This window comes from Lutra lutra, chromosome 1 (genome assembly GCF_902655055.1).
Source record: "Lutra lutra chromosome 1, mLutLut1.2, whole genome shotgun sequence".
Lineage (NCBI taxonomy): Eukaryota > Metazoa > Chordata > Mammalia > Carnivora > Mustelidae > Lutra > Lutra lutra.
In genome coordinates this window covers 165401250-165426652 of record NC_062278.1, presented here as the reverse complement: position 1 = coordinate 165426652, position 25403 = coordinate 165401250, and the positions used below count along the sequence as shown (strand labels likewise).

The following is a 25403-nucleotide window of genomic DNA, read 5'->3' as shown; positions in this document are numbered from 1 at the left end:
GGGCACCTCACGCTCCCTGGGACTTTGCCAGCCCAGCGGGGATAAGCCGGCCCCAGCCGGTTCCTGCTGCTGGCCGTGGGAGCCGGGCTTAACCTCGCAGGAGGACGGGCGAAGATGGAGGAGAACGGGGCTCCAAGAATCGGGAGCGGGGAGTCCCCAAAGCCAGTCGTAGCCTTCCCTTGGGGTCCTTTCAGAAGATTCAGATTCCGGGGCGCGCCGGACGCCCCGGGACCCTCCCAACGCGTGGGGGCGGGGCCGACGGCGCTGGGGGCGGGGCCTGACGCCGAAGCGCGGGCCGGCAGAGTCTGAGAGCCTGCGGGAGGAGACCGTCGCGGGCGACCGAACCGAGGTGGACGTGAAGTGAGGCGGGACGGGCGGCCGGGCCGAGGTGGACTGGGGCGAGCCCAGGAGACGTGAGGCGAGGTAAGGTGAGGCTGGGCGGGCGGCTGGGCCGAGGTGGACGCGAGGTGAACGTGAGGTGAGGCGGGGCTGGCGGCCGGGCGGAGGCTGACGTGTGGTGAGGCGAGGCGGCGCGGGTGGCCGGCGGGACCGAGGGGAACGCGAGGTGAGGCGGGGCGGGCGGCCGGGCCGAGATGGACGTGAGGAGGGGCGGCGGCACGGAGGCCCTGGCCTTTGAGAAGCAGGCCGAGTTCCCGCCGGGAGAGCCGGCGTCCTGGCGGCGCGGGCTGCAGTCCTGGAGGTTGGAGGGCGGGAGCCCCTCCCCTGGGCTGTAGTCGGTGCGGGAGGGGAGAATAGCGGGGGAGGTGAGCAGGAGAAGCGGGGCTGGGACGCTGAGGCTGGAAAGGCTCCGGCGGAGCCAGGGCGTGCGGCTCCGGCAGTGACCGGAGACCGCCCCCGTGCCTCCGTCTGCCGCGGGCCTGAGCTGAAGAATGGCGCCTCAAGGGGGCCGCCTCCCCGCAGCGCGTCGGGTCTCGGCCGAGCTGGCACGGCCCGCCGCGGCGACTCGGCGGTGGGGAGACGGTGAGCTAGCGCGAGGGCTAGCGCCGTGCTGTCGTCTTCAGGCGGTGCCGGGCCGCGGGCGAGCATGTGTGGGCGCACCTCCTGTCACCTGCCCAAAGATGTGCTGGCCAGAGCGTGCACCTATCGGGACCGGCGGGGCCGGCAGCGGCTCCCCGAGTGGAAGGACCCCGACAAGTACTGCCCCTCGTACAACAAGAGCCCGCAGTCCAGCAGCCCAGTGCTTCTGTCGCGGCTGCACTTTGAGAAGGTAAGCGCTGGTGTCTGTGCGGGGCCGGCTTCTGGACTCACGCGGGATGCTCATCCGCTTCGGTTGGGTTTGGCGCGCGCTCAGCCTCTGCGCACGGGTTCTGACCCCCCAGTTGAGAACCACTTCCGACCTCACTGCAAAGAGAAGTTTGATCGGCATTTTCTCAGAAGATGAGGCCCTGTTCTTCGGGCTCGTCGGAATGCGCGCCAAATTTATATGAACCCCCTTTTTGAATACGCTTTTTAGGATCGCATCTTTCAAACGTCACTGATGATCAGGGTCATTAGAGTATCTTTAAAAAAAATTTTTTTTCCATGCCCCTTACCCGGCCAGATGAACCAGAATCTCTAGGTCTAGGGTAGGATTAAGACGAGCTAATCGGAAACCCCTCTTGGTGTTCCGTGAACATGGAAGTTCCCATTTTTTTATGCTTCTGTTGATGTGTGTCTTTTACTAAAGCTAGGAACAGGTGAGGTTGGTTTGGTTGTCTGAAGTTAAATTGCACTCACTGTTTCTACACTACTCTGTAGTGTTGGAGTGACCAGTAATTCATAATCATGTTTTGGTTCTTTGCTTTATCTCCTGAATGTGTGTTTGGGCGTGTGTGCATGCACGTGGGCACCAGTGCTAGCATGCAGTAAATAAAATGCTTAATTCCAGAAATAAATGGTTTCTCCATGTCTTAAGCATTTTATTTTTTTATCTTGAGATTTTATTTATTTATTTTAGAGAGACAGCACAAGCGGGAGAGGCAGAGGCAGAGGGAGAGAGAGAATCCCAAGCAGACTCCACATTGAGCAGGGAGCCTGAAGGGGCTTGACCCCAGGACCCTGAGATCAGGACCCAGCTGAAACCCAAGAGTCAGACGCTCAGCAGACTGTGCCCTGGAGGGGCTCCTCCATGTCTTAAGCACTTTAAATGTCCGTGAAAAGTTATTAAAAGTCATGATTGTTTCCATCCTGGATTTTTATTCTATTTGATCCATAATACTTAAATCACTTTTATAAAGTCAGCTGTACCCCTGTTACTTGTCAGAATTCTTGTGATAATATTATAGACATGGTTCATTTCTATATTTGAAGTAAGCTTACCAAACGTTGATCTTTCCGGTTGAATGAACCCCTATACCTGAAATAGTTTATTCTTGAGCTATTTTTACTGTGTGCATCCTTCCCTTTTGAAACTAATAAACTTGGGGCGCCTGGGTGGCTCAATGGGTTAAGCCTCTGCCTTTGGCTCAGGTCATGGTCTCAGGGTCCTGGGATGGAGCCATTGGGCTCTGCTCAGCAGGGAGCCTGCTTCCCCCTCTCTCTGCCTGCCTCTCTGCCTACTTGTGATGTCTCTCTCTCTGTCAAATAAATACAGTCTTAAAAAAAAAAAGAAAAAAACTAATAAACTTTTTTTTTTTTTTTAACTGAGAGGAAAATAAAAATAAATATCATGGGGAAACCTTAACTGGGAAAGGAAAGAATAAAACATGTTTCCTGAAACAAATCAGGAAGGCCTGATTTGAAGTGAAAAGAGAGACGGATTAAATGTATGTGCCTTTTTTAGCCTTGGTTCTCTCGATATCATGTCTTTAGACTTATAGAATGAATGTTAGCTGGAAGAAAAATTTAACAGATGTAAAGACAGAAGTGTAGAGATATTATAACTTGTCTTGGGGTTACCCAGTAAGTGAGGGGACAGAGCTGGGACTGTGGTCCAAACCACTTTTCCACTCAAGAGTGTGCTTCCTAGAACTAGGAATGGAGAAGGTGGAGCCCCTAGCAAACATAGCCCCACCCCTCTTTCCATCAGTGGTATGAATTTACTAGTGTAGTGTTTTGACTCCACACATCTAACAAATTTTGTTAAGATTGCTGGGGTTTCCGGGGCACCTGGGTGGCTCAGTGGGTTAAAGCCTCTGCCTTCGGCTCAGGTCATGATCCCAGGACCCTGGCATTGAGCCCCGCATGGGCTCTCTGCTCAGCGGGGAGTCTGCTTCCTCCTCTCTCTCTCTCTCTGCCTGCCTCTCTGCCTGCCTCTCTGCCTGCCTCTCTGCCTACTTGTGATTTCTGTAAATATATGAGGTTCCATGTGTCTCATACCTGTAAATTATAAAACAAAATTAGAATCATTATAGCTGTTCCTTAATCCGTATCATCAATGGCCAGCATATGTGGCACATTTGCATTTGAAACCACTGATTTGCAAATTACTTCCTCTTTCATTTATCTACCCCAGCTCTACCAGCTGTTTTGGTCACAAGTCCAAAAGGGAAGAAGGAAAAGATGACTAATACTGAGCAATATTTTCAGTATTTTGGCCTCTCAGCCACTTACTATTTATTGTTCCCAGAAGGGGGCAGCCTTATGTTTGGGTTTGGCTTAGAATTGTCCAGTGAACATACTAACATTAAAGGTGATGATCAGGGGGATTTGGAAGGTAGGATTTCTCAACCTTGGCAGTATTGACATTTTGGGGGGATGCTCTCCTGTACATTGCAGAATATTTAGCAGCATTACTGGCCTCTACCCACCAGATGCCAGTAGCATACCCCTTTTTCTCCCTGCTAGATCTTGGTGGTGGAGAAAGGTTGTCAAAGTTGAACATTGAGAATATCAAATTTAGGGTATGTCTTGCAAATTCCCGATCAAAGATCATTTAGATGACCATTGTATAATGTTATCTCATTTATGCTTTGGATAGGGGGCTCTTCTGCTTGATTCTTGAACAGAGGATTCACAAAAGCTGTTTCTTTCCTTTTTTTTTTTTTTTTTTTTTAAGATTTATTTCAGAGACAGAGCACACACACCTACGCACTAATATGGGGAGGGGCAGAGGGAGAGAATCTCAAGCGAACTCCCCGCTGATCACAGAACCCAAAGCATTTGATCTCACAACCCAGAATTTTCAACCTGAGCCAAAATCAAGAGTTAGACTCTTAACTGCCTGAGCCACCCAGGTGCCCCCAAAGCCCTGAACCTTCTTTATCTTCCTCCTATCTCAGATGAGATTAACACTTGGATTTACATTTTCTACCCTGCTATAAAAAGAAATAGTTGGGTCCCCAGAAAAATTAGATGAGACATAGCTATCATGACATAAGAGACTAGTCATTTTAGGCCCCCAGCTATTTTCTGTGATCTATGTACTACTGGCTTTGCTTACCTGAGCACACGTTTTGTTGTTTTTTTAAAGATTTTATTTATTGGGGCACCTGGGTGGTTTAGTTGTTTGGGCATCTGCCTTCAGCTGGGGTCAGGATCTCGGGGTCCTGGGGTCCAGCCCCGAGTCAGGCTCCCTGCTCTGGAAAGTCTGCTTCTCCCTCGCCCTCTACCCCTCCCCCCACTCCTGCTCCTACCTGGCATGTGCCTTCTCTTTATCTCTCTCTTTCAAATAAATAAATGGAATCTTTAAAAAAATAAAAATAGGGGCACCCAGGTGGCTCAGTGGGTTAAAGCCTCTGCCTTCAGCTCAGGTCATGATCTCAGGGTCCTGGGATCAAGCCCCGCATCGGGCTCTCTGCTCAACAGGGAGCCTGCTTCCCTTTCTCTCTCTCTCTCTCTCTGCCTGCCTCTCTGCCTATTTGTGATCTCTGTCAAATAAATAAATAAAATCTTTTTTTTTTAAATAAAAATAAAGACTTTATGTATTTGAGGGAGAGGGTGCAGAGAGAGGCGCTCCTGGCTGAGTGCAGTCTGACCTCATGACCCTGCGACTATGAACCCAGCCAAGAGTCAGACTCTTAACCACCCAGGCAACCTGCAAAGCTCACTTCTTGCAAAACTTCCCAGGGGGTGTCAGAATTACCACCAAAACAAACAAACAAACAAACAAATAAAACTCCGTAAGGATTTTAAAGGAACAAAGGGAATGTAAAACAGTGTCTAGCAGGTCAGGAAATAGCCTCTAGCTTTATCAGAGACAATCATTGGTAAAACTCCCCAGTGCTGTTTCAGAAATAAGCAAGGTCCTGCATTCCTTACATGAGATAATGACCCCAAGACCCATTCAGTTTGTACCTGCTTTCAGAGCCTGCGCACAGACTCTTTACCCTTATCCTACAGTTACCTCTGCTTCCTTATGATGTTAAAGTCTCTGCCCTAGTTGGACCACAGGCTTCATTAACATAAGTGTTACAGGCAAGTCTGTGTAACCTTAAGGTCACTTTTACATGCCCTTATATCTACCTTTAAATGAGATGATAAAGCTCCCCTTTTCTAAATATTCATCCTAATTCTAAATAAAAGAAACGAGCTCACCACCACTCCCATCTTCACTTACCCCCTTCTTATTTGCTGCAAATAGTTTCCTTTGTGTGACAACAACTCCTGGTATATTCTTTATCTATAACTTACCAGAGAGCAAGTTCTGTTAAGCTCAGTTATGTGGCCGCCTGAGTGGCTCAGTCGTTAAGCCTCTGCCTCCTGCTCAGGTCTTGATCCTGGGGTCCTGGGATCAAGCCCCGTATTTGGCTCCCTGCTCAGAAAAAAGTCTGCTTCTCCCTCTCCCACTCCCCCTGCTTGTGTTCCCTCTCTCTCTGTGTCTCTATCAAATAAAATCTTTAGAAAAAAAGGAAAAGTTCAGTTATGCTACCATTTCTTCTAGGGTAGTCTTTTCCTTACACTGCATGCTCATTAATTGCTTTTGTTTTTCCTCTCTCTTGGCATACAGTATACCCAGGCTTCCTCTGTCTTTAAGGGGGAAGAATACACACATGTATACATATATATGCATACACATACATACACACACAGTTGATCCTCATTATTCATAGATTTCAAGTTTGCAGATTTGCCTGCTTCCTAAAACTATTTATATTCCCCAAAATAATACTCATGTTGTTTTTGAAGTCATTCATGGACGCATGTAGTAGAGGAAATTTTGAGTGACCCAATGTACACATTCCCAGCAAAGCTCTACATTCTTGTTTTAGCTCTTATGTTGTAAACAAGTACCCTTCTTGGAGTTGATTTAGTGCTTTTTTTTGCATCCCTGTGTATTTTGTTGGTGATTTCACTGTTTAAAATTGTCCCCAAGTAGGGCGCTAGGTGGTTCAGTAATTAAGCATTTGCCTTTAGCTCAGGTCATGATCCCGAGGTCCTGGGATCAAGCCCCATGTCGGGCTCCCTGCTCCACGGGAAGCTCTCCCTCTCCCACTCTGCCTGCTTGTGTTCCCCCTTTCATTGTGTCTCTCTCTGTCAAAACTACATACATGCTATATACATATGTACATATCTTTAAAATAGTAAGAAATAAAATTGCCCCCAACCATAACGCTAAAGTGCTGGCTTGTATTCTTAAGTGCAAGAAGGTTGTAATATGACTTACAGGGAAAAACGTATTAGATAAACATCATTCAGGCATGAGTTACAGTGCTGTTTTGTCATGAATTCAAACAGAGCGGGGCACCTGGGTGGCTCAGTGGGTTAAAGCCTCTGCCTTCGGCTCAGGTCATGATCTCAGAGTCATGGGATCGAGCCCTGCATTGGCCTCTCTGCTCAGCGGGGAGCCTGCTTCCTCCTCTCTCTGCCTGCCTCTCTGCCTACTTGTAATCTCGGTCTGTCAAATAAATAAATAAAATCTTAAAAAAAAATTTTAAAAAATGAATTCAAACAGAGATACAGAACAAGGTTGTATACTGCTCAGTTGATAAAAATGTCTCCGTAGGCAGGTGGGAACCTAACCCTGTATTTCCCTTAAGAGCAGCAGTTCAAAAAAAAAAGAGCAGCAGTTCAGTATTCCAGTATTCACAAATTCAGTGTTTGCAGTGACTTTTGTAGAACCTAACTGCCTGAATGAGAATGAGTGTGTGTGTGTGTGTGTGTGTGTGTGTGTGTGTGTGAGAGAGAGAGAGAGAGATAAAGCGAGAAGGGAATTATCTGATACAGGCAAGTTTGGGAAGAAACAGGACAGGATTTTACAAGGAACACAGTGGAGGTAATCAATTAGCTTTATACAAAAGGGAAGCCCTTTGGAGACAGAACCACCGCTGATGATTCTTTTCTTGGAATTGCATCCTCTTGACTTTTCCCTTTCTACTCATTCTTTCTCATTCTGTTCTCATTTCTCTAGGTACTTTTATCTTAGATTCTGTTTTCCTTCATTACTGTGTTTTTTTTTGTACCCCTCCCCTAGGTTAAATCCTGTGCTTGATTTACCTTTTTATTTTTTTCTTTTTAAAGATTTATTTTGGGGGGGGGGATGCCTAGGTGGCTCAGTCAGTTAAGCATCTGGCTTTGGTTCAGGTCATGATCCCAGGGTCCTGGGATCAAATCCTGCATCAGGCTCCTTCCTCATCAGGGAGCCTGACTCCTGCCTGCCTATCCCCCTGCTTATGCTCTCTCTCCCTTTCTGACAAATAAATAAATAATTAAATTGTGTTGTGGTTTTTTTTTTTTTTTTTTTAAGTTTATTTATTTATTTGAGAGAGAGACTCTCAAGCAGACTCCCTGCTGAGCACAGAGCCTGAGATCATGAACTGAGCCAAAATCAAGAATTGGGACACTTAACCGATTGATCTACTCAGGAGCCCCAATTTACTTTCTAAGAAACTTTATCCTCACGGCTTTAACAATCACCTTCACATAGAAAATTTTACTATTTGTTTTTAATTCTAACCTTAGATCATAAACTATAATTTGTGTGCTTATTTCATGTCATGCATTTAAATGATCCTGCAAGGTAGGTATTGGTTCACTCTATTTTTATAGATATAGAAAGTTGAGGGTCCAGGAAGTTGAGACTAGTCCAGCCTCATAAGTAGCAGAGACAGGATTTTTGAACCAGGATCTTCTTGCAAAGGCTTTATTCTTTACTCTATACCAGGGCCTGGCAAACTGGTCCTCAGATCAAATCTAGCCCACTGCCAGTTTTTGTAAAGTTTTGTTAGAATACAGCCATGCTCCTTCATTCTTTGTCTGCGTTCATAATAACTAAAGGCAGTAGAGTTGAGTTGCTTGAGTCATTGCAATAAAGACTATATGAATTCACAAAGCCAAAAATACTTACTCTGCCTTTCACAGAAAAAGTTTGTGGACCCATTCTTTGTACCATGCTACCTCTCTCTTTAGCTTTAATTCCATATCTCTCAGTGCTTGTTGGACATAATAAATAGCTTGGATTTTATTCTAGTGACTTTAAACAGCCTTTTTGTTCCGTTCACCAATGAGGGATGAGGACAGGGCGTTATAGGTATGGTTTGTCTCTTCCCTGAAGTCTGAGCCTCACCTGAGAAGACCTTATATTTGGGGCTAGGATCATCTAGAGCAGGAATCAGAAAACTAGGGCCCTCTGACCATTTCGTAAATGTTACAGAACACAAAAACATCCATTCATTTATCTGTTATCTATGGCTGCTTTGTCCCTGTAACAGTAGTTATATTATAATTGTAATAGAGACTATATGACCTGCAAAATCTACAATACTTAATATCTGGCCATTTCAGAAAAATTTGCTGGGGCACCTGGGTGGCTCAGTCGGTTAAGCGTCTCTCTTGGGCTCAGGTCATGATCTCAGGGTCCTGGGATCGAGCCCCATGTCTGGCTGCCTGCTTAGTGGGCAATCTGCTTCTCCCTTTGCCTCTGCTGCTCTGCCTGCTCATACTCTCTCTGTCTCTCCCTCTCAAATGAACAAATAAAATCTTTAAAAGAAAGGAAGGGAGGGAGGAAGGAAGGAAAATTTGCCAACCTCTGATCTAGAGATATTTTCACTCACTTATCTGGCAATTGGTATTGGTTCTCAACTTAGGCTGTTGACCAGAACACTTACGTGTGGCCTCTCCATGTAGCCTGGGCTTCTTTGCAGCATGACAGTCTTAGGGTGGCTGGATTTCTTACTTGGCAGCTCCGTGCTTCAGAAGCAGTGTCTCTGCAAGCAAGAAGAAGCTGACACACATTTTATGACTTTGTCTTAGAAATCATATAAAGTCACTTGTGCCACATTATGTTGGTTACAAGTGAATCACAGGCCCATCCATATTTAAGGGAAGGGAACATACACTTCAGCTCTCAATGAGAGGAGTATCAAAGATTTTGCAACCATTTCTTTAAACTCCTACAGCTACAAACTGGAAAATAAAACAAAGAACTGCAATAGACTTCCCTACTATTATCTGAAATTCAACACATGATCTTTTCCCAAATCAAGTCCTTCTTCAGAATTTTCTCTTATGCTCATTCTTCTAGGCTTAAAAATTTAATCTGTCCTGTTCTCTTTTTCCATTTACCAGCACAGTTTTATTTTTAGTCTGTCTTTTGGTGTCTTGTGTTCATCATGAGACGCACCATCTCCTTACCCCCAAACCACTATGGTAGCACCTAGAATGCACTGTCTGCTCATGGTGTCTTCCAACCCGTAGTGTACTACAACATACGTAATTGTGTGTGTGTGCGTGCGTGCGTGCGTGTGTGTGCATGCACATGTAGGCATTTTAATCTGTAGATTTCATCAAGTTCTCAAGGGGCCAGTTACCCACCAAAAAAAAAATTTTTTAAGATTTTAAATATTTGACAGAAAGAGAGAGATTACAAGTAGGCAGAGAGGCAGGCAGAGAGAGGGGAGGAAGCAGGCTCCCCACTGAGCAGAGAGCCCGATGCAGGGCTCCATCCCAGGACGCTGGGATCATGATCTGAGCCGAAGGCAGAGGCTTTAACCCACTGAGCCACCCAGGCGCCCCACCCACCAAAAATTTTTAATAACCATGTGTCAGAATCCCCTCAGGTACCCCCACATTTGGAGGTTCATTAGGAAGGACTCAACATATAAGGCATATTATGGCTAAGGTTTGTTACAGTGCAAGTATACATAATAGAATCAGTAAGGGAAAAAGACACCAGGGGCACCTGGATGGCTCAGTGGGTTAAAAGGTCCTGGGATCAAGCCATGCGTTGGGCTCTCTGCTCAGTGGGGAGCCTGCTTCCACCTCTCTCTCTGCCTGCCTCTCTGCTTGCTTGTGATCTCTGCTGGTCAAATAAATGAATAAAATCTTTAAAAAAAAAAAATGGGAAAAGACACCAGTAGGAATCTGGAAAAAATCCAAACATAAGCTTCCTTATCTTCCCTCCTTCCTGTGAGAAGGGATACACTAGGCATGTTCCTTCTCCAGCAGTGAAAAATGTAGTAATGTGCAGTGTTTCTGTCTCGGGTAACCCATTAGAAACTGAAAGTTCAAGGTTTTTTGTTTTGTTTTGCTTTGCTTTGTTCCATTTTGTTTTTAAAGATTTTATTTTAGGGGTACCTGGGTGTCTCAGTCTGTTAAGTGGCCAACTCTTGGTTTTGGCTCAGATCATGATCTCAGTCCTGGAGTTTAGCCCTGAGTTGGGCTCCATGCTCAGCAGAGTCTGTTTGAGGATTCTCTCTCTTTCCCTCTGCCTCTCCCCCAAGTCGCACATGCACTTTCCTCTCTCTTTCTAAAATAAATAAATCCTTGGGATGCCTGGGTGGCTCAGTTGGTTAAGCAGCTGCCTTCGGCTCAGGTCATGATCCCAGCATCCTGGGATCGAGTCCCACATCGGGCTCCTTGCTTGGCGGGGAGCCTGCTTCTCCCTCTGCCTGCCATTCTGTCTGCCTGTGCTCGCTCGCTCTCCTCTCTCTCTGACAAATAAATAAAATCTTAAAAAAAAATAAATAAATCCTTAAAAAAAATATATATATATATTTTTAAAGATTTTATTTATTTGAGAGAGAGGAGCACAAGCAGAGGGAGAAGCAGGCTCCCAGCTGAGCAGGGAGCCTGATGCAGGGCTCCATCCCAACATCCTGGGATCATGACCTGAGCCGAAGGCAGACACTTAACCCACTGAGCCACTGAGGTGCCCATTTTATTTTTTTAAATAGGCTCCACACCCGATGTGGGGATCAAACTCATGACCCTGTGATCAAGAGTCACAAGTTCTACCAACTAAGCCAGCCCCCCCAAAGCCTAATGTTTTTATTAGGTACTCCACCTAGCAAGCACCAAAATTCCAGACTCCCAGAAGGAAAGCAGATAATCACCTAAACCTCATTTTTGCACAGACTAGGTAGGCAGAGTAAACCAAACCATCCTTGTCAGTGGGGAAAAGGGGAAAACTTTAAAAAAATCCAAGTTCCCAGATGCTGAGGGCCAACCTTGTAAGCAAGCCCTTCTAAAAATAGCATCCTCAGGCTTGCTATTACTTTTCTGCACAAAACGACTTCCTACACATTCTTTTTTTTTTTTTTTTTTTTTAAGATTTTATTTATTTGACAGAGAGAGAGAGAGATCACAAGTAGGCAGAGAGGCAGGCAGAGAAAGAGAGGGGAGGAAGCAGGCTCCCTGCAGAGCAGAGAGCCCGATGTGGGGCTCGATCCCAGGACTCTGGGATCATGACCTGAGCCGAAGGCAGAGGCTTTAACCCACTGAGCCACCCAGGCGCCCCGACTTCCTACACATTCTTGACATTGCCTCTTTGTTCATTTAATTTCTTTTTTTTTTTTTTTTTTTTTTTTTAGTTTATTTGCTTTTAATAATCTCTATACCCAGTGAGGGGCTCAAACTTAGAACCCTAAGATCAGGAGTCACATGCTCCTCCAACTGAGCTAGCCAGGCACCCCTGTTCATTTAATTTCATATCTAGTCTTCCCTCCCATCTCTTCTTTGTCTGAATTCTGTACCTCTTGTGGGATCTAATTTAAGAACCACCCCCACCCCACCCCTGTCCTTTCTGTCCCTTCTAAAAAGCTAATAGTTCTCTGTTCCATCTCTCACAGTGAGAGATGGAACCGAACTCCTTTGCTGCTCCTCATATGTACCACTTATATGGCCATTAGCCTCTTGTATCTCAAATTATTAATATTTTTATGTCTTTGTGGCCTTATATGTTATGGTGCAAGCCCTTTGAGGTTAAGCACTTTTGCATGTGCCCCACAGCACCCTGTGCGTGCCTTGATCGTAGCATGTAGCTCATTGTATCATTGTCTGTGACGTGTGCTTCTTGAGACCTGGGCCTGCATGAACTGCTAGGCCTAGCACTATGTCTGTCATACAAGACACTAAATAAACGTTTGCAGAGACTAAACTTCTTTGTATCCCCCACCTTACCCAAGCAGTATGTCTTATATTCTGATAAATGCTAAAGAACTCAAGTTACTCACATCGTGATAAATTGTTAAAATTGTTTTCAGGGGATGCCTGGGTGGCTCAGTCGGTTGAATGTCTGCCTTCGTCTCAGGTCATCCAGGACCCAGGGTCTTGGATCAAGTCCTGAATTGGGTTCCTTGCTCAATGGGGAGCCTGCTTCTCCCTCCACCTGCTGCTCCCCCTACTTGTGCTCACTCTCTCTCTCTGACAAATAAATAAATAAAATCTTTATTTTAAAAAAAACTGCTAAATTCTTTTAGCAGTTTAAAATTCTTTTAATTTATTTCTATAAATTAAATAAAATTTTTCTCAAGTAGAATCTTTCCCTTTTAATAATCTCTGTATAATATTGTATTTCAGTGTAATGTAATGCATGTGCCACATTTGGTTTTCTAAATTTCATTATCTCCACTGGATATTAACCTTTTCCCACCACAGGATGCAGACTCATCTGAACGTATCATTGCTCCCATGCGATGGGGATTGGTCCCATCGTGGTTCAAGGAGAGCGATCCTTCTAAGCTGAAGTTCAACACTTCCAACTGTCGTAGTGATACCATAATGGAGAAACGTTCCTTCAAGGTAGGTAGTGAGTCTAGGGAAAAGGCACATACTCTGGTCTTTTTTCCAGCAGAGCTATTAATGCCTTCTATATCTGAGGGAAAAAATAAGGTTCTCCTGGAAAGTGTGTTCCCAGTTGCTAATAATGTTGAGTGCTGTTAATATGTATTACTGCATGATGAGTCATCCCAAAACTTAGTGGTTTAAAACAAAACTATTATTATTTCTCATATTCTGTAGGTTGACTGAGTTCAACTAGACAGTCTTCACTTGGAGGTTCTCATGCACTTATAATTAATGCAGCTGGGGCTGGAGTATATTATTTAATCTTTTCAATAGCTGTGTGAGTGGTAACTTTATACATAAGAAAAGGGAGGTACAGAGAAATTAAATAACTGCTCTAAAGTCTGCATACATTGGTGACCTGAGATTTTAACTGAAGTCCATGACACATTGTGTCACTAAAACCTTATCTTGCTCATATTTTCCCTCAGGTACCTCTCGGAAAGGGAAGACGCTGTGTCGTTTTAGCAGATGGATTCTATGAGTGGCAGCGATGTCAGGTTAATAGCCAAAGGCAGCCATACTTCATCTACTTCCCCCAAGCAAAAACAGAAAAGGTATTGTCAACAGTGTTCACAGTTGGTATTTGGAAAGGGGTAGAGAAGCCAGTCCAAAGAAGGACATTTTGTTTCTTTCTTCACAGAACTTTTTTTAAAAAATAACTGCTTTGTTGAGGTATAATCCACCATGAAATTCACCTTTTTAGAGTATGCAAGTCAGTGATTTTTTTTAGTATATTCAAAGTGTTCATTTTTTTTAGTTCATTTTTTTTTTTTAAGATTTTATTTATTTATTTGACAGAGAGAGATCACAAGTAGACGGAGAGGCAGGCAGAGAGAGAGAGGGAAGCAGGCTTCTTGCTGAGCAGAGAGCCCGATGTGGGACTCGATCCCAGGACCCTGAGATCATGACCTGAGCCGAAGGCAGCGGCTTAACCCACTGAGCCACCCAGGCGCCCTTAGTTCATTTTTTTAATCATCATGATTCTCTTCATGAGATACAACTTACAGTTAATAAAATTCACCCTTTTAAAGTATGTAGTGGTTTTAGCATTCAGAATGTTGGATAACCATCCTATTTAATTTCACAACATTATTATCACCCCAAAGAGTAACCCCATGCCCATTTTTTAATTCAATTAGCCAACATAGAGTACATCATCAGTTTCAGATGTAGCATTCAGATAGAGTGTTCAGTAATTCATCAGTTGCATATAACACCCAGTGTTCATCATATCACATGCCCTCCTTAACGTCCATCACCCAATTACCCCATCCCCCTCACCCACTCTCCTCCAGCAACCCTCAAGTTTGTTTCCTATAATTAAGAGTCTCTCATGGTTTTTCTCCCCCATGCCCATTTTTAGTCATTTTCTGCCCCCAGCTCCTGACATCACTATCTGCATTTTTGAGTGGTGTTTTCACTTTGTATAGAATTCTGGCTTGGCATTTTTTGAGGGGGTTTTTCCAGCACTTAAAAAAAAAAAAAAAAATACTCCATTGCCTCTGGCTCTTCTAGTTTCTTTTGAGAAGTCTACTGTAATTTCTTGTCTTTTTTCTTCTGTTTGTAATGTGTGCTTCTGCCACTTCTCTTTGTGTAATGCCTTCAAGATTTTCTCTTTGATTTTCAGCAGTCTGAGTATGAGTGTATAGTTTTTATGCATGTGTGTGTTTGTGTGTTTGACATGTTCTCTGAGCTCCCTCGGATCTGTGCTTTGTGTCTTTCATAATTTTTGGTAAATTTTCAGCCATCATATATTCAGGTATTTCTTCTTACCCATTGTTCTTCATTTTCTGGGATTCTAATTACACGTTAGACAACTTGATATTGTCCCATAGTTCGTTCTTTCATTCGTTCTTTCTTTCTTTGACAGAGAGAGAGATCATAAGTAGGCAGAGACGCAGGCAGAGAGGGAGGGGAAACAGGCTCCCCACTGAGCAGAGAGCCCAACTTGGGGCTCAATCCCAGGACCCCGAGATCATGACCTCAGCCGAAGGCAGAGGATCAACCCACTGAGCCACCCAGGTGACCCTGTCTCATAGTTCTTGAATTTTTTCTTCTGTGTATTTTATTTTTCTCTGTACTTTAGTTTGGGTAGTTTTTATTGTCAAGTCTTCTTTCTTATTTTGCCAAGATTTATTCTCTGTTAATGTATGTTGTCTATGTTTTCTACAAGAGCCTTTAACTTATTAATTAAACTTCTTTAAAATTCCCTTTCTGATAGTTTCAGTATTTGGGAAAAGAAATATCTGGAGTCTGCTTCTGTTGATTTCTGTATCTCTTGGCAGTTCATTGGGTTTTCTGGCTTTTTTATTTGTCTTGTAATTTTTGATTGACTGGTATACATTGAGACTGAGATGAATAATATTTATGTCTGGAAATGGATACACTTACCCTTCTAATAGGCCATTAATGTGTGAGGTTGAGTGGATCTTATCAGGAGTTGAACTGGTTTTGTTGTTACAATTACCTTTATTAACTACAGGCTTTAAATTTCTCTGTGCCATCTTGTGTTCAGAGTAAGGGTGATTTTCCAGAGGGTTTTTTTCTAGCCCTGCTTCCTTCAGCTGTAGTACCTCCCTTTAGGCCTGTGCTTTGGAAAGGATCTCTCTATGCTCTTGCTTCTTCCCTAGAATTAGGCTGCTGTTGCTGTCCATGCAGTGCTTGCTCATCTAAAGGGTGGGAGAGTGTTCTTTAATGTTTTCATACAGCCTCCGTCTCAGGCAGATCTGTGGCCCTGGCTGTCAGGCCCAGGCTTTCTCAGGGATCCTACTCCTTTCCTAGAGGAGTAGAAGGATTTTTCTTTAACCCTTCCCCAGACTCAGTGGATTCTTTACCTGTATCTTAGGAGCAATACGCTTTATTACCCATATCCTGGCCCCTCAAGGCTTTTGTTTCTTAGATGAGAAGTGATTGGGTGAGGCTTCGTGCCTTTCCTGATGTAAGAGAGCTCTCCTCCTCTAGGCATGCACCAGCAAGGAAGGCTTTCTTTAGTCTTCTGCTCTGCCCCCATCTTTCTTGTGAGCAGCTGGGGAAGTTCAGGGAGAAGAATCTGCAAGCTAATGCAAACTCTCTGGATGTCTACAGCTCTCAGGGGTTCTGGGATCTCAGGCTAGCCCACACACTGCTTTTAGCAATTTGGTAATAATTTTATCTGAATGAAGGCCTTGTCTTCCTCCTGTTGCCACCAGTAAGCCAGTGCTTGTGTTTCTCTCATCCCTTGGAGGCCCCTGTCTTCCCATAAAGTTCATGCCAGTTTGTTGCCCAGTGAACTCAGTTTTCTGATCAGTTTAAGAAAAGCTGTGATTTTGGAGGTGCCTGGGTGGTTCAGATGGTTAAGCATCTGACTCACATCTGGATCTCGGGTTCATGAGTTCAAGCCCTGTGTTGGGCTCCCCGTGAGGCTTGAAAATAAAAAATAAGGATAAAATAATAAAAATGAAAAGATATGATTTTTGTAAATTATCTAGCTTTTTTCTTACTGTTAGGGTGGAGGGGGTACTCTAACTAGCTTTCTATATTCTAGGTCTTGAACTGAATCTTAAATGGTAAGTAGGAGCTGGCATGATGAGAAATGGCAGGATATTTTGGGCAGAGGAATTTGCTTTAGCAAGATAAAAAGGCCCAAAATTGCACAAGGGCTTCATTTACAGATAGCTGGGTTTGGTTCAAATTAAAATTATTAGTAAAAGCTAAAATGATGGGCTGAGTTGTGGAAGACCTGAATGCCCATTGGTGATGTTGGATTGTATTCTGAAATTGTTGAGCCATAAATCCATAGCTTCAGTGGGTACTTGCCATCAAACTTCTTTTGGATCAAGAGGAGTTAATAATACATGGGGTGATGGGGCGCGTGTGTGGCTCAGAGGGTTAAAGCCTCTGCCTTCAGCTCAGGTCATGATCCCGGGGTGCTGGGATCAAGGCTCTCTGCTCAGCGGGGAGCCTGCTTCCCTGTCTTTATCTCTGCCTGTGTCTCTGACTACTTGTGATCTCTGTCAAATAAATTAAAAAATAATAATAACAATAATACATGGGGTGAAGTACTTGAAAAATGATTGCCTTGTTAAGTCTTTCGTAGTAGCCAACCTATGTGTATGAGGGGGATGCTGAGTATCTAATCTGCCCACGTACTTTGCTTCCAGTCAGGTAGTGTTGGCGCTGTGGACGGTCCTGAGCACTGGGAGAAAGTCTGGGACAACTGGAGGCTGCTGACAATGGCGGGGATCTTTGACTGCTGGGAGTCCCCAGAAGGAGGAGACCTCCTGTATTCCTACACCATCATCACAGTAGATTCTTGCAAAAGCTTGAATGACATTCATCCTAGGCAAGTCACAGTTCGTATCCCTCGGTCCAAAAGGGGTCAGAGGAGGGTTTGTACTCTGCTTTTAGATAAGTAACTTTTGGATCCAGTGTTTCAGTATGCACAAATTTAGAGTAGCAGTTACTTTACAAAATATAGTTATGGTCAGTTTGGCTGTAATACGACATGCATTCCTAAAAGTCACTACATTATGCCAAACTGTACAGTGAAAACCCAGTAACTTATGGAAAAAGCAGAGTTAGGGGTACAGCACCTAAAAATATATCAGGAACGTGTTAAAAAGTAATAGGGATCTATTAAAAATAGTACCACATTTGTCTACATAGATACTACATTAAATATGGCACTTTACCTTAGAAAGTTCCAGAATTTGCTTGTGGAAAATGAGTGTCAGAGAAATTGTAGCTTATAAGCTATCATGAAATGGAGAGAAGATTATGCAAAATTTGTGATGTTTTGTGGCTTTAAATCCTGGGGCATATTTTTCTGCCTTTGAAATTTTCCTTCAGTGGGTACCTGGATGGCTCATTTGGTTGTGTCTGCCTCTGGCTCCCATCATAATCTCAGGGGTAAAAGAAATGTTGGGGTGCCTAGTGACTCAGTTGGTTAGGTGTCTGCCTTCCGCTCTGGTCATGGTCTCAGGGTTGTAGGATTGAGCCCCATGTAGGACTCTCTGCCCAGCAGGGAGTCTGCTTCCTCTCACCTCCCCTCTGTGCTCTTGCTGTCTCTCTCAAATAAATATTTTTTAAGATTTTATTTATTTTTTTTTAAGATTTATTAATTTGACAGACAGAGATCACAAGTAGACAGAGAGGCGGGCAGAGAGAGAGAGAGAAGAGGAAGCAGGCTCCCCGCTGAGCAGAGAGCCCTATACAGGGCTCGATCCCAGGATTCTGGGATCATGACCTGAGCCAAAGGCAGAGGCTTTAACCCACTGAGCCACCCAGGCACCCCAAGATTTTATTTATTTGAAAGAGAGAGCGAGAGCAGGCTCCCCACTGAGCAGGGAGCCTGACATTAGGCTCATCCCAGGATCCAGAGATCATGACCTGAGCTGAAGGCAGGCACTTAACTGACTGAACCAACCAGGTGCCCCAATAAATAAAATATTTAAAAAAAAAGAAGAAGAAGAAAGAGAGAAAGATATGTTGCTTCAAGGCATGCATTTATAATAGATACTAATTTAATCAAAATTGAACATTTTGATCCAGTGTATAGCCTCCTTCTCTACTAACTGCTGAAAATTCTTCAGCATTTTCATCCATGCTCATGTCTTCTGACACTGAAAGCTTTGGAAATTGCATCACTGTTTGAAACCACCAAGCCATCTATTACGAGCACTCGGAGGAGCCACTTCTGTGGTCTTTCAGGTCTTCATGTATAAATAATGCATTCTTTTTTTGAAAAAGCAGTTTTTTCACTGTTTGGCATTCAGTCTATATGCTAAAGAATCTCTTCATTGTTTCTGTTCCTTTAGACCTGATTGATACTGACTTCATAATACTTCTTGAAGTTGTTGCAGCCATAGACATTCCTTTTATTTTCACAACGTTGTCACTGGTTCATTCCTTTATATCTGTTGCTAACAAGATATCACATGTTCTCTTTTTACTTTGAAGATGCTCTAATAGTTCAGGCTTCTTGTCAGTACTTAAAAATTTTCCACCTACATGCACTACTTCACATGTTTTGAGCTAAATCTTGGAAAAAAAAAAAAAAAAGCAAGCATTGGCATAATAGATTATATGTTTGTAACACTTTAACAGGTTTTGCCAGATCTGAGTGCCTTCAGAAGTGATGTTTTGCTGAAAAGAATGTAGTGTTACACAAAATAGGATTATCTATTTTAGCCTTGTCCTAAGCATTCTGTGTGAAATTATACTTTCATATGATATAGTCGTGGGGTTTTTTTTGCTAATTTAAGATAAATTCCTGTTTCATCTAATCTAAGACACCATTGATTTTTTTAATAAAACATTATTTTATACACTGCCAAGAAAAGTAAAGCGTGGGGCACCTGGGTGGCTCGGTCAGGTAAGTGTCTGCTTTTGGCTCAGGTCATGATCTCAGGGTCCTGGGATCAAGTCCTGTGTTGGGCTCCCTGCTCAGCTGGGAGCCTGCTTCTACCTCTGCAGGCCACTTCCCCTGTTTATGTGCTCACACTCTCTCTCTTTTGATCAAATAAATAACTAATTTAAAAAAAAGTAAAATGTTCCAGTTACTTCCAACTGAACTGTAATACAATGCAGATGCCATTCATCAGAAAACGCTTCTGAATTTCAGAGACTAAATTTTTTTTAAAGATTTATTTATTGGGGGACGCCTGGGTGGCTCAGTTGGTTAAGCGGCTGCCTTCGGCTCAGGTCATGATCCCAGCGTCCTGGGATCGAGTCCCACATCGGGCTCCTTGTTTGGTGGGGAGCCTGCTTCTCCCTCTGCCTCTGCCTGCCATTCTGTCTGCCTGTGCTCGCTCGCTCTCCTCTCTGACAAATAAATAAAATCTTAAAAAAAAAAAAAAAAAAGATTTATTTATTGGGGTGCCTGGGTGGCTCAGTGGGTTAAGCCTCTTGCCTTTGGCTCAGGTCATGATCTCAGGGTCCTGGGATCGAGCCCCACATCAGGCTCTCTGCTCAGCAGGGAGACTGCTTCCCCCTCTCTCTCTGCCTCTCTGCCTACTTGTGATCTGTCTGTCAAATAAATAAATGAAATCTTTAAAAAAAAAAAAAGATTTATTTATTTATTTGAGAGAGAGCTAGCAAGCAGGTGGGAGAGGCAAAGGGAAAGAACCTCAAGCAGACTCCCCAGTGAGAGTGGAGCCTGGCATGGGGCTCCATCTTATGACCCTGAGATGATCTGAGCTGATATCAAGAGTGAGATGCTTAACCCACTGAGCCACCCAGGTGCCCCAATTTTGTAAAGTATTTTTTAAAGTACACATTTGATTTGTTGAAGTTACCACTTTTAATTATTAAAATAGATGTTTCTGCATTTATCTCCTAAGATGAACTGTACCACCCACCAGTGAATGTGTAGCATGCTTTGCATTGGCCTAGGACATGAAACTGAAAGCTAAACATAGGATCTTTTCCTAACATCTCCGTGGGTACCAGGAGTCATCTTAGGCAGCAGCATTCTTGCTTTCTAAGGCATAGTTTCCTAGCGTTCACAATTAGGTGAATAGCTCTTTCTTATGGTAAATCTAGAGATTATTACTGATAGACAGATTTTCCTTTTAATTTCCCTTTAATTCTAGACTGAGTCATCACAGAAAGTTCACCAATGAGGATGTACATTGGAGTGCAGTGGATTCAGTCATAACTGTTATGGATCCAGTCATAACAGTTTTGCCATAAAACTGTAAGCTGGCTCTTTGTAGGGTCAAATTTCGCGCCCTGTCAAGTTGTGGTCAGGGAGCACATGGCAGCAAATCAGTACATGAGGTGTAGAGAGAGGACAGGTTTCTCCTTAGGATGATTTGTGCTGACTCAGGTCTCCCTTCTGTCCGTCATCTCCCTCTACCTCCCATCTAATGTCTCTACCTCACTGGCTAGGATGCCTGCCATATTAGATGGAGAGGAGGAAGTCTCTAAATGGCTTGACTTTGGTGAGGTCTCGACTCAGGAAGCTCTGAAGTTAATCCACCCCACAGAGAACATCACCTTCCATCCAGTCTCTTGCGTGGTGAACAACACCCGAAACAACACTCCTGAATGTCTGGCTCCTCTCAACTTACTCGTCAAAAAGGTAGGGGCCTCTGACGATCCTTTCTGAGCTTTCTGTCTTCTGTCAGAATATCTTTTTCTTTTAGGATATGGCCTTTTACAATCAGCTTTAATTTAAACCATCCAAGATTCACATTTCCTTATGTGTGGCAAGGTCAAGGAGAGTGTTATTCTCAAAACTAGCTGTGACTCAGACTCCTCAGGAGAGCACTTTCAAAATGTAAAATGTTGGACCCTATCTAGACCTATTGAGTCAGTATTCAGGGATGGGCTTGGGCTTCTGTGTCATTAAGAGCTGCTTCAGTGAGTCTGATAAACCACGTTTGAGGACTCCAGATCTGGAGGGTGGTTGTAAGAAAGACAAAGGAGCCCTTGTCCATAATTGTATCTTTGTCTGCAGCTGTAGTTTTTTTGTCTCTTTTCTGTACCTCTGCTTTCCCAACTACAAGTTGGAGGAGTTCCAATCCTTTTACTCCTTCAGGAGGATTTGAGAACATTCCTGACATGAACTTTAACTTTTTAGAATTGGCAAGCATCCAGATGTGTTTTGAAGGGAAGGTGAACAGGCCAAAGACCTCCAGTGGGAACAGAAATTACAGAGCAAAGCTTTAGGAATACCAGTTGTTTCCAGGTAGCACCGAGGGACTTAAGTAGGCCATGGCTCTGAGTCTTCCAAGAATAGACTTCTTAGAATGCCTGAGAAGTGTTACAGACAATGATTACAAAACAGCTAACTCCCCATTTTTCTGAAAGTTTCTGAGTTTTCCATACTAAGTGTCACTGTGGGGTTGTTGGGGTTTTTTTTGTTTTGTTTTGTTTTTTGTTTGTTTTGTTTTTGTTTTTGTTTTGTTGTTGTTGTTGTTGTTGTTGTTGTTTTTTTTTTTGGTCTCAGTTCTCTGCAAACTCCTGCAGTCCTGATCCTTTTATTCATTAGAGGTCTCTAAAATGTAAAAATGTAATGATACACATTCATTGTGTACTAGACACTGCCCCATTTCTGCCATGGTCTTTACTCCTGAAGAATTCCCATTCTGGAGAAGTGACATTATGGGAATTTAAAACCTTTGGTTCAGGTTTAGAGTGCAGGTGTGAGAGAGCAGGAGGAAACAGTGCCAGTTAAGGACAGGCTGCACAGTGGGGAAACAGGTCAGTGTATTCAGCCTTAGCTGAATCCTTAATCATGGTGACTGATTGAAGCCATAACTCTCCAGTTTCATTTCCCAACACTTAACCTGGTCACACTGAATTACCCTCTTCTGTGAAAATGCACCTGTTTGGAATGCCTGTCAGCTCTCTTTTCTGACTGACTGGTCCCACACATCTCATCTCTGAGACCTGCTCTAAGAGCTCCTCCCTAACCCTTGCACTCCTTGGAGCACACTCAGTTGCTCGTCCCTTCTCCTCACTCCTGACCAGGGAGCCCCATCTGGCTCTCAGTAACATTTTCCAAGCCTGGGTCAGTACCTAATACCTCTTTACCTTGTTTCTTCCCTTGACATTGGCCTGTTCCCAAAAGCTTGAGATGGGTGGTTTGAACATTTTCTTCTTTCTCCTAGGAGCTCAAGGCAAGTGGTAGTAGCCAGAAGATGGTGCAATGGCTGGCCACAAAGTCCCCCAAAAAGGAAGAGCCCAAAACACCCCCTAAGGCAGAGTCAGATGTGCCCCAGTGGTCCAGCCAGTTCCTGCAAAAGAGCCCACTCCCCACCAAGAGAGGAGGTGCAGGACTGCTGGAGCGATGGCTGAAGCAGGAGAAGGAGGAGGAGCCCGAAGCCAAGCGGCCTCACAACCAGTAACACCAGATTTTCAGAGACTAAGACCACGGTTTGCTGCACTAAATTTTGTTGCAGATAACAGGTGCTTGTGTTACACATGTGTAGATTTGCTTTTGGATGAGATAACACGGTGTTAGTTGACAGTTGTGGATTCATGAGTGAGTGGCTATCCTGGCTGCAACCAGGAACCCAGAGTAGAGCAAACGGGCAGCCTGGGAAGAGTAAGGGACCACCAGCATCAGTAATTCATAGGGTCCTTTATACCTGGTATGACTGGTAGAGCCTTCTCTCAGTGCTAGACCTTGCTGGCAGTTCTCAGTACTGCCAGCAGACTGGTACTGCTCACAGAAGGCTGTTTTCTGCTCAGCTTTTGGGTTCTGTCACCCTTTTGGAATTAAGTTCTTAAAACATTGTATTTGTTTCTGAATAAATTATATTTGATAAACTGTATACATTTCAGAAAATGCTGCTGCAGGGGAAGTTCTGGGTCTTACAGTTTTCTCCTGGCATCAGTCCTAAGGAATGGATTTTGTCACAAACGTGGAGCACTAGGGCTTTCTGTGAAGGAAATTGCTTTTTTAGAAACAGCAAAAAGGCTTGGGGTGGGGGTGGGGAGGGGAGTGGTTATTCTTTGTTGAGCCTCTGTTCACTTAATATTGAGAAGTTTTGTCAATCCTTTAGCTTAAAACCAAGCTGAGTGCTTGCTCCAACATGAGACTAGGGATGTGGTGCAGGGCCGGGGGTGGGGGGGTGGTGATGGGGCACAGAGGCCAAGACCCTGTACTGACCACGGAGACCATAGGATCTGGTTGAGGAGAAGCCCCAGTCACAGCCCACCAAACCCCATCCAGATTCCCACCCTCTGGGCAGAGCAGGGCACAGAGGGTGACGTGGACTTGGGGCTCAGAGCAGGGCTGCTTAGAGGGCTGATCATCTGCCCCGCCTCATCAGAGCCCCTGTGATTTGCTCTGCAGGCTCCTCCTTGGCACTGTGAACCACTTTATAGTTATTTGGAACGGTTATCTATTGTCCCCTCCCCACCCAGCTCATTAGCTCTCTGAAAGCAGGGGCCGCTTTTTCACCGTTATTTTCTCCCAATGTTAATGATGCGTAATTAACTTGGTAGGTGAATGCGAGCACTTACTACATGCCCCACCCTGTACAGAGCAAGGAGCGACCCTCATTAACACAAACGACTACAACTGGCAAGAGTGTGTGCGCGTGTGCGCACCCCGAAGACATAGAGCCAGGGGCGCCTTCGATAGGGGTTCCAGGAAGGTTCCTACAAGCCTTGGGGAAGAGAGGGTGCACAGGCCGCGGGGAGAGCACACGGGGCGCTGGTGAGACAGGAAGGGGACTTCGCATGGATCCCAGGGTGGGGAACAGAAGAATCTCCAGAAGCTCCAGGACCGTTCTGCAACTTCCTCTTTGGGGTGTCTAGGAGACCAGGACCCCAAACCCTGCACGGAGTTCTGGGCGGAAGTGGGCCAGCGCGGAGCAGGCCCCCCAATGCTCCTTGCGTGATTGGCCGCCCACTGCGATCGGGCTGCCTGTGCAGCTGCAGCCGGCGGTACTCGGGGGCGCGGGCCTAAGCCCTATGCAAATCAAGGATCGCAATTTCCACCAATCAGAAGGGAGCTCTGGCGCTCTTCCTGCTAATGGGAGGGCACGGCACACCTCCTGGCTGGTGCCTCGGGAGGGGGGAGGCGCTGGGGGGGCGGGGCCCGGTGCCCCCCTAGGATCTCCTGGACATGGACCACGGCGGACGTGGACCACGGCTGTGGCCTGCCTGGCCCTGCTCTCCAAATTCCTCTTTGGAGGGCCCTCCCTTCCGGCTGAGGGGCGGGGTTGGTCTGTGATGGTTAGCACTCCCGCTCCCCGCACCCTGAAAGGAGGGGGCGTTTTCGCTGCAGCCTCCAGTTTTGTTTGGGCTGATTCGCGTGGGGTTTTGGTTGTTAATATCACCAAGAGATTTAAAAATACGGATAACTTACCAGAAGGTTGACTGTTAAGACTGTTTTGTCATATTTGCTTCAAATTTAATAAGCAACAAAAATGAAATTGCCTTTGTTTTTCATTACAATCTCCACCATTTGTCAGGGTTGTAAATCACTGTGGTGGGGACTTTCATTTTAACATGGAAGGATAGGATGTCCTCGTCCTTTTCATTCAGGTTTTACTTGAACATAAATGACGCTAAGAGCACATTCTTGTACCTGAGAACATGTTTTGTGATTCTCGGGTTTACATAAATGGTATCATCTTTGGCGTCTTGTTCTGCGATTTTTTTTTTTTCTTAACTAGGTTATCAGCTGTACTAGGTATTGCCAAATTGCTCTCCAAATTTTCACTTATTTCAGGGGCACACGAATCCCACCTTTTGGCAATACTTAGCTTGCTTACTAGAGTAGTGAAGCATCTCCTATCCTTTGTTTTTAATTTTTTTTTTTTTTCTGTCCTTTGCTTTTAAAGAACAAATCTGAGGGACACAAAGGGCTGCCTTCACCTGCCATTCAGTGTAGCCAGGTCAGGCCAAGGCCCCAGCTGTTTCTCTTGGCAGGTGGGACAGCCCTAAACTGTGGGTGTCTGGCCCTTTGGTGGGCTTCCAGATGGCAGCCCCCCCTTGCCCCACTCTACCAGGCTTAGGTC

The 25403-nt window shown here is 44.7% G+C and overlaps 1 protein-coding gene across 1 annotated transcript; it reads left to right on the top strand.

The window, feature by feature from the left end:
* The first annotated feature begins 269 nt into the window (after nucleotides 1-269).
* HMCES (5-hydroxymethylcytosine binding, ES cell specific) lies at nucleotides 270-23203 on the top strand. Its single transcript, XM_047743380.1, has 7 exons — nucleotides 270-423; nucleotides 1023-1228; nucleotides 12754-12897; nucleotides 13371-13496; nucleotides 17082-17263; nucleotides 20812-21004; nucleotides 22539-23203. The coding sequence occupies exons 2-7, from the start codon at nucleotides 1046-1048 to the stop codon at nucleotides 22773-22775; spliced, it is 1065 nt and encodes a 354-aa protein (XP_047599336.1). The 5' UTR covers nucleotides 270-423; nucleotides 1023-1045; the 3' UTR covers nucleotides 22776-23203.
* Nucleotides 23204-25403: the final 2200 nt, after the last annotated feature.

What these genes read in the sequence shown, in the direction of transcription:
- HMCES (XM_047743380.1), top strand. Translation starts at nt 1,046, where the DNA reads ATGTGTGGGCGCACCTCCTGTCACCTGCCCAAAGATGTGCTGGCCAGA. An exon ending in TGGAGAAACGTTCCTTCAAG is followed by an intron (nt 12,898 to 13,370) that starts GTAGGTAGTGAG and finishes ATTTTCCCTCAG; the next exon opens with GTACCTCTCGGAAAGGGAAG. An exon ending in TCAACTTACTCGTCAAAAAG is followed by an intron (nt 21,005 to 22,538) that starts GTAGGGGCCTCT and finishes TCTTTCTCCTAG; the next exon opens with GAGCTCAAGGCAAGTGGTAG.